This window comes from Dendrobates tinctorius, unplaced genomic scaffold (genome assembly GCF_039654945.1).
Source record: "Dendrobates tinctorius isolate UK_male_01 unplaced genomic scaffold, ASM3965494v1 ptg000063l, whole genome shotgun sequence".
In the NCBI taxonomy this organism is placed as follows: Eukaryota; Metazoa; Chordata; class Amphibia; order Anura; family Dendrobatidae; genus Dendrobates; species Dendrobates tinctorius.
In genome coordinates this window covers 33,357,790-33,366,868 of record NW_027361731.1, presented here as the reverse complement: position 1 = coordinate 33,366,868, position 9,079 = coordinate 33,357,790, and the positions used below count along the sequence as shown (strand labels likewise).

Here is a 9,079-nt window from a genome sequence, read left to right as displayed (position 1 = left end):
TGGGAATAAAGTGGTCATTACTTCTATTCCTCCGGTGTCTGCTGCAGGACCATTAGTATCCTTACAACCTCGGGGACCGGGCCCCGGCCTTGCGCTTAGAACTTCTAGGAAGGGTTCTCTTCTAACCCACGTCCTCTGTTCTCTTTTACTCCTCACATTCCATACTAATCTTCCTTTCTATGGAGAATCAGGCTTTCAGTCTATGTTGCTCTCACTTCCTTTCCTGTGCCAGCAGACCCAGGTCACTGGGATCTGCTGCAGCACTTCCATCCATCTATCCCTCTCTCCGGGGATCTTCTTCTCTCTGACTCTCTAACCAACTGACTTCTCAATCCTCAACTCTTCACGCTCTCTGTAATATAAACTAACTCCACCCACCTCCCAGCACATTTCGTGTTCCAAGCAGGGAGCCACCAATGGGTGCTTTGCTATACTCCAAGCAGGGAGCCGCCGAAGGTGCTTTGCTACACTACTTTGTGGTGTGGGGTGCAGGTGTTGGAGTGTGGTCAGGTGTCTCCACCTTATTTGGATGGTGGGGTACCACACCTCAGGAGGAGGTGCAGTACCTCTGTGGCGACTGAGCCTCAGGGGCGCCACATTTGCATCGCCCCTTTTTTCTTTTTGCAATTATAAAATTGTAAAAAAGTCTATATATATATATATTTTTTTTTTTATTATTATTTTTGCCTAAAATACAAAGAACATGTGTCATCTTAGAGGTTCATCCCGCTGGTGCTCAATATTTAATAGGGTCTTACTATTAAACTTAATGAAAAGTTTGGTGAATTTCTTTGAGCTGTTATTACTAGAGATGAGCGAATATCGTCGGAGAAGTTGTTATTGGCTAATATCGCTAACCGAATAACTGCATCGGGACCACGGATCCCTGGAGCGCTCCCGATAATCAGCTGCATGTGTCGCTCTCCTTGCAGGTGCTGTGACTATCACACAGCGCGACACACGCAGCTGATTATCGGGAGCGCTCCAGCACACTGAGTCCTGCACACACTGAGGCCCCTGATCATGTGACCCCTAACTCCTCCCCTCCTGTGACCTCATCACAGGTCCTGTGTGCACAGAGCAGTCATATATGTGGAGGACACTCCTGGATCTTCTGCTTTATGGGCCGGTTCCTCCTGTGAGTCCTATTAACCCTTTCGCTCCCTGTATTCTCCTTTCTGACCAGGACAATATCTGAATTCGGACAGTGTAACAGGGATTTAAGCAATGTGGAAGGAAAAAATGACAATTTTACTTTTTTTCCTCACAAAAATGTGACTTTAGCCCCAAAATTGGCAGCGTAACAGCGTAACATCCAGGAGATGTGGAGGGGGCCGTTTGAGGGCAACAACCCAGCAGCAGGACCGCTACCTCCACCTTTGTGCAAGGAGGAACAGGAGGAGCACTGCCAGAGCCCTGCAAAATGATCTTCAGCAGGCCACAAATGTTCATGTGTCTGCACAAACGGTTAGAAACTGACTCCATTAGGATGGTCTGAGGGCCCGACGTCCACAAATGGGGGTTGTGCTCACAGCCCAACACCGTACAGGACGCTTGGCATTTGCCACAGAACACCAGGATTGGCAAATTTGCCACTGGCGCCCTGTGCTCTTCACAGATGAAAGCAGGTTCACACTGAGCACATGTGACAGCCATGACAGAGTCTGGAGACGCCGTGGAGAGCGATCTGCTGCCTTCAACATCCTTCCGCATGACCGGTTGGCAGTGGGTCAGTAATGGTGTGGGGTGGCATTTCTTTGGAGGGCCACATGATGTTGGGCTGTGAGCACAACCCCCATGGAGACAAAATTGTGCCTTTACCTGTAGATAAATTCCCAGTGGGGTGCAATTTCCAAAATGCAATAACTTAAGTGGGGAATTTATCCCTGTCAGTCCCTGTTATCTTGGCTGACCCTGGTCCCCAAAGACTCCTGCCCTTACAAGAGCAGTCCACAGCTGACCCTTAATGTCTAGCCAGCCCTGGACTGACCCTGGGTGCCTCCCGACGCGTTTCTTCAAAGGTATGATTCATCAGGGGAATGGCACCTATCGGGAGAAACCTTGGGCAGCATGTCCTTCCATATGAAGCAAGAGGCAGTGGTAGACGTCAGGGAAGGAAACTAAATACTGTAAAATAATAAATCTCCTCATATGTTTCCCTTATTATCTCCAGTAATTGTATTATTACACAGGATTCTTATGATGTTACATCGGATCATCTTCTTCTCATTCAGGTCTCTACAATATTGGATCCTCTCAGTGAAGATCTTCTACAAAAGAGAATTTTCCTGATTTACCCATCAAGGATGGAGATGGACAGAGACAAGATGGCGGAGAGGATGTTACACCTCACCCTAGAGATCCTCTTCCGTCTCACTGGAGAGGTGAGAGATTCTGATGACGTCACATTACATCATTCTTATCTATGGGAATAACAGATGGACAGAACTGGAGAGGTGAGGACTCTGGAAATGTCTGGAGTGAGATTTATTAATGAGTCTCTCCATAACCAGGATTACACAGTGGTGAAGAAGACCTCTAGTGATCGCTGTCAGGACCCTGTGTCTGAGGGATGGGGAAGACCACTGAGCCCAATCACGGGGCCTTCACCTCACCCCCTGATCCATGAGGACATCAATGACCAGAAGATCCTAGACCTCATCTACAAGATGATTGAGCTACTGACTGGAGAGGTGACACTGCTGGGAATGCTGGGACATTATACAGTAACACTATGAAGGGATCGGGGGATGACGGTATCATTGTATGTGTCAGGTTCCTATAAGGTGTCAGGATGTCGCTGTCTATTTCTCCATGGAGGAGTGGGGGTACTTAGAAGGACACAGAGATCTGTACAAGAACATCATAATGGAGGTTCCCCAGCCCCTCACATCACCAGGTAATAGACAGGACTAAATACACACGGCCTATAATTATCTGTATGTAGAGAATGAATTCAGTCCCTGTATGTGTTTCCTCCAGATCTATCCAGTAAGAGGATAACACCAGAGAGATGTCCCCGTCCTCTTCTTCCACAGGACTGTAACCAAGAAGATCCCAGTGCTCCTCAGGATCATCAGGTAGATGGAGAGAAGGTGTCAGGAGATCTCCCCTATGATGTGTAGATGGCTGTGAAGGTCTTGTGCTCAGTCTTGTTTTATCCACCAGTATTATATGTTTTATACTTGTGTAATGAGAACGGTGGAGATGGCAGGATTAGAGCTGATCATAGATGGGACTTCTCCATCTGTCGGTGACTTTTACAATATTTGTTTCAGGGTGAAGATCTGACCCATATTAATACTACAGAGACATATGTGAGGGGTGATGAGCGGTGTAAAGAGGAGATTCCCACATATGACTACCCAGGTGAGTAGTAACCACTGAATGCAGAGAAGTCACAGATTCCTCTCCGTCACCGGCTGTGGCTGCTTTATCGGTGGTGTAGTCCGGCCGTATTACCATGATCACCATTTTGCCTCTAGACCGCAACATTCTCCCCCACCCAAAACTGTTCAAATGACTTTGGGCATTGAAAGCTCTTTTCATTAGAACTTATGGCCAGGAGGATCCACCTACCCCTGAGATTAGAAGACGCTGACCGTTACCTGCCCAGATCTGTAACTATAAAGCCAAATGACAGCGTACGTAGAATGTGCTGACAGGTTAGAAAATCAGTTGGAGAAAAATCTTATGCTGGGCCTGTAAGAGAAAGCGGAGGGTAATGATGCTGTTGGCTTCCTAGATCCCTGAGATCTTATCGGATGACTCTTCTCTCCATTCTGTGCTGCTGAATGTCTCATGGTCCCTACAAGACCAGGTCCAGTCTTTCTGGCCAAACTTCCCTTTTATGATCGACACCAGTAAATGTGCAGTGAGGCCAAGTGTGAATTTCTGTACAATAACAGCAGAGTTTCCCTTTATCCTGACTTTTCAATTTGTGTTAAAACTACTGAATTTTTTGGACTATAAGACACAATGTTTTCCTTCAAAAATGTGGAGGAAAATGGAGGGTGCATCGTAGTCCGGATGTACCGGCTCTGGCTGTGGGTGGTGGGGGAACGGCATCGGCGGAGCAGCAGGTCACAGGAGGCTGAAACCGGTGGCTGCGGCTAACTTCTGTTCCTGCTGCTAAAGAGAAATGAATATTCACTGCATTACACACCCATGGGCTTGGAGGGCAATGAATATTCATTTCTCTTTAATAATAGTATCTTGATATGATTAGCCTCCAACCCCGGTCCTGGTATGCAGGGCCCCATCCTTATAATTGGCCCACACCGCCATCCACATCCTGGTATGCATGGTCCCATCAGAAAACATTAAAAAAGAAACCATCACACTTACCTATCCTTGCGCTCCCTCGCAGCGTCCTGCTCCGGTGCCAGCAACTGCTATATGCTTGTAAGCAGCACATGCCAGGGACATCACGCACTGCTCACAAGCAGAGCACAGCTGCCAGGACTGTGCACACAAAGGGCAGTGAGTATTCTTTGCTCTTCAGTAGCGCGCAGTGTCAGCCACCGGCTTCCTGCTGCTACCGGCAGTGACGTGTGCCGCTACTTAAGAGAAATGAATATTCATGAATACTCACTGTTCTCAGAGCTGCTTACAAGCATAAAGCAGTTGCTGGCACCGGAGCAGGACGCTGCAAGGGAGCACCGGGTAGGTAAGTGTAATGGTTTGTTTTTTTAATGGATGGGGTCCTGCATACCAGGATAAGGATGGGGACCCAGTATACCAGGACAGGGATGAGGTGGCATGCATGCCAGGATAGGGATGAGGGATCCATGCATACCAGGGTAGGGATGAGGGATCCATGCATACCAGGATAGGGATGAGGGATCTATGTATACCAAGATAGGGATGAGGGATCCATGTATACCAGGGTAGGGATGAGGAATCCATGTATACCAGGATAGGGATGAGGGATCCATGCATACCAGGGTAGGGATGAGGGATCCATGTATACCAGGATAGGGATGAGGGATCCATGCATACCAGAATAGGGATAAGGTATCTATGTATACCAGGGTAGGGATGAGGGATCCATGCATACCAGGGTAGGAATGAGGGATCCATGCATACCAGGGTAGGGATGAGGGATCCATGCATACCAGGGTAGAGATGAGGGATCCATGTATACCAGGGTAGGGATGACGGATCCATGCATACCAGGGTAGGGATGAGGGATCCATGTATACCAGGGTAGGGATGAGGGATCCATGCATACCAGGATAGGGATGAGGTGCCATGTGTATCAGGATGAGGGTGAGGGATCCATGCATACCAGGGTAGGGATGAGGGATCTATGTATACCAAGATAGGGATGAGGGATCCATGCATACCAGGTTAGGGATGAGGGATCTATGTATACCAAGATAGGGATGAGGGATCCATGTATACCAGGATAGGGATGAGGGATCCATGCATACCAGAATAGGGATGAGGTATCTATGTATACCAGGGTAGGGATGAGGGATCCATGCATACCAGGGTAGGAATGAGGGATCCATGCATACCAGGGTAGGGATGAGGGATCCATGCATACCAGGGTAGAGATGAGGGATCCATGTATACCAGGGTAGGGATGACGGATCCATGCATACTAGGGTAGGGATGAGGTGCCATGTGTATCAGGATGAGGGTGAGGGATCCATGCATACCAGGGTAGGGATGAGGGGGCCATGTATATCAGAATAGGGATGAGGGGACCATATATACCAGGATAGGGGATATTAAGTACAGAATTGACCACATTTTTTTGCTTCAGTTTTTTTCCCTAATTTTTTCCTCTAAAACCTAGGTGCATCTAATGGTCCAAAAAATATGGTAATTTTAAGGAGGATTGTGATAAACTACAGGACAAACATTATAATGATAATATTAAAATAATTGTTATTGAATAATAATAAATAAAAACTGAATTAATATGCAGCTGGATCAAACTGGAGCACGTATGGAAAATATATGAAAAATGTATTACAGTAAATAAAGCCACAATATTCACAATAGAATAGAAAAATCCTAATGCACACTGTCAGTATAAAAGCACATTGTTAATATAGAGTGAATCAAATATAAAAAAAATATATATGAAATCACAAAAACGGAAAGTGCTGCATTGTGCAAATGTGAAGAGTGTTATAACCAAAGTGCTGTAGTGCCAAAGGTGCTATACAGAAACCAGCGCCACAATCACTGTGTGATAAAGTGCTCATAGTGCAAACACATCATGGGGCATATAACTACAATGTGCCTGTAATAAGTATCCGGTACAAAGTGTCTTATAGACACCTCTCCATTACTAATCCATGGTCTTGATGTCACCTGACAATACAAGGGTGACATCAACCCCACAAATATGAACCCCATTTGCCATCACTACAGGGCAAGTAGGAACAACCGGGCAAAGCGCTAGAATTCTAATAGATGTCCCTTTTCTGGGCAGCTGCGGGCTGCTATTTTTCGGCAGGGGGTCAATATCCATGGCCCCTTACAAGCCTGAGAATACCAGCCCCCAGTTATCAGCTTTAGCAAGGCTGGTTGTCAAAACTGGGGGGGACCCCACATGGTTTTTTTAAATTATTTATTTAAATAATTTAAAAAAAACAGTGTGGGGACCCCTCTATTCTTGATAACCAGCCTTGCTGAAGCTGACAGCTGAGGATTGCAGCCCCCAGTTGTGATCTGGACCCATGGAAGCGTGTTTAACGCAAAACGGCCGTAGTCCTGTTTCTTGCCTGCATGCCTGCACTTATCCTGCCCTCACAAACCTTGTCCATGTATGCTTTTCGGAAATAAAGGAGGTTTTTTATGATACGGTAAATGGAGTGTGCTGCTTTTTTCCTTATTTTTTGGTTTATAGAAACCTTGTTGCTTTTCAGCAGCCTTTGAGCCACTAATAGTTCGGGAACCTCTGTTTTTCCATTGACAGATGATGGACCTGAGTGGGGACTTGGTTTTTGTGAGATGAGAATTGGTATTATTTTCACCTACATAACATTGATTGGTTTCTTTATATTCGATATTTGGGAGGCAGAATGAACAAACAGTTGAACACCACACACTACTGGTTCATCCAAGAAGGTTTTCTATTAGACTGTGAACTGTCATTGTCTTGGTAAATAATTAAAGTTTTTTACATAGCTTGCCATTTTTATGGACAGTTTAAGTAGAAATGTTCAAAAATATAAAACTCAAGGATATTTTATTAAAAAGTAATAGTTTATTATCTTAGCAGATGACTGTACCAGGAGATCAGAGGGACAGCTGACATCTTCAATTTTTAAATCAGATGATCTTGAGATCCTACAAGATACAATGGAAGTGACTCCAGATATACCATCATCCATTCACAGCAAAGATCTGTCATCTGATCCTATGAAACAGGTCCCATCTTCTGATTCATTACCGACTATAAAAGAAAATCAACGTTACAAAAGAGGCATTAAAAAACAATCTGCTTCTAAAGCAAATCAGTCATTTTCATGTTCAGAATGTGGGAAATATTTTATACAGAAATCACATTTTGTTAACCACCAGAGAACTCACACAGGGGAGAAACCTTTTTCATGTTCGGAATGTGGGAAATATTTTGCACATAAATCAAATTTTGTTACCCATCAGAGAACTCACACAGGGGAGAAGCCGTTTTTCTGTTCAGAATGTGGGAAATATTTTGCACAGAAATCAAATTTTGTTTCCCACCAGAGAACTCACACAGGGGAGAAGCCTTTTTCCTGTTCAGAATGTGGGAAATGTTTTGCACATAAATCAGAATTGGTTATTCACCATAGAACTCACACAGGGGAGAAGCCGTTTTTCTGTTCAGAATGTGGGAAATATTTTGCACAGAAATCAAATTTTGTTAAGCACCAGAGAACTCACACAGGGGAGAAGCCATTTTTCTGTTCAGAATGTGGGAAATATTTTGCACAGAAATCAAATTTTGTTACCCACCAGAGAACTCACACAGGGAAGAAGCCTTTTCCATGTTCAGAATGTGAGAAATATTTTAGCAAAAAATCAGATTGTGTTAGGCACCAGAGAACTCACACAGGGGAGAAGCCTTTTTCATGTTTAGAATGTGGGAAATGTTTTGCACATAAATCAAAATTAGTTACCCACCATTGAACTCACACAGGGGAGAAGCCTTTTTCATGTTCAGAATGTGGGAAATGTTTTAACAATCAATTACATTGTGTCAAGCACCAGAGAATCCACACAGGGGAGAATCTTTTTTCATGTTCAGAATGTGGGAAATGTTTTGCACATAAATCACATTTTGTTATGCACCAAAGAACTCACACAGGAGAGAAGCCTTTTGCATGTTCAGAATGTGGGAAATGTTTTAACAATAAATCAAATTGTGTTATTCACCAGAGAACTCACACAGGGGAGAAGCCTTTTTCATGTTCTGAATGTGGGAAATGTTTTAGCAAGAAATCAAATTGTGTTAAGCACCAGAGAACTCACACAGGGGAGAAGCCTTTTTCATGTTTAGAATGTGGGAAATGTTTTGCACATAAATCACAATTGGTTACCCACAAAAGAACTCACACAGGGGAGAATCTTTTTTCATGTTCAGAATGTGGGAAATGTTTTGCACATAAATCACATTTTGTTATGCACCAAAGAACTCACACAGGGGAGAAACCTTTTTCATGTTCAGAATGTAGGAAATGTTTTAGCAAGAAATCAAATTGTGTTAAGCACCAGAGAACTCACACAGGGGAGAAGCCTTTTTCATGTTCTGAATGTGGGAAATGTTTTAGCAAGAAATCAAATTGTGTTAAGCACCAGAGAACTTACACAGGAAAGAAGCTTTTTTCCTGTTAATGTGGGAAATATTTTACTTGGAAATCAACTGTTAATAAACATCAGAGATGTCACATAGGGGAGAAGCCTTTTTTATGTTCATAATGTTGGAATAGTTTTTACCAAAATTGAATCTTCATAAATGGGTTGTCTCTTGTCATTCCTCATGTTTGCTGACAAAAGGATAAAACTAAACTTTATTAATTCCAAATGTAAAACTATACCCATAATTCATCCCCTGAAGGTTAGTCAGAAAGTG

At 44.1% G+C, this 9,079-nt stretch overlaps 1 protein-coding gene across 1 annotated transcript; it reads left to right on the top strand.

Moving 5' to 3' along the window:
* Positions 1 to 2,070: 2,070 nt before the first annotated feature.
* On the top strand, positions 2,071 to 8,160 carry LOC141094133 (uncharacterized). The gene is made up of 7 exons (XM_073579868.1): positions 2,071 to 2,100; positions 2,193 to 2,384; positions 2,514 to 2,693; positions 2,776 to 2,899; positions 2,983 to 3,080; positions 3,279 to 3,369; positions 7,244 to 8,160. Exons 1-7 carry the CDS (start codon positions 2,071 to 2,073, stop codon positions 8,134 to 8,136), a joined length of 1,608 nt encoding a protein of 535 aa, XP_073435969.1. The 3' UTR covers positions 8,137 to 8,160.
* Positions 8,161 to 9,079: the final 919 nt, after the last annotated feature.

Coding starts and splice junctions, on each gene's coding strand:
- LOC141094133 (XM_073579868.1), top strand. CDS start 2,071: ATGTCCTTCCATATGAAGCAAGAGGCAGTG. Junction 2,101..2,192: donor ATATGAAGCAAGAGGCAGTG/GTAGACGTCAGG, acceptor ATTATTACACAG/GATTCTTATGATGTTACATC. Junction 2,694..2,775: donor TTGAGCTACTGACTGGAGAG/GTGACACTGCTG, acceptor TGTATGTGTCAG/GTTCCTATAAGGTGTCAGGA.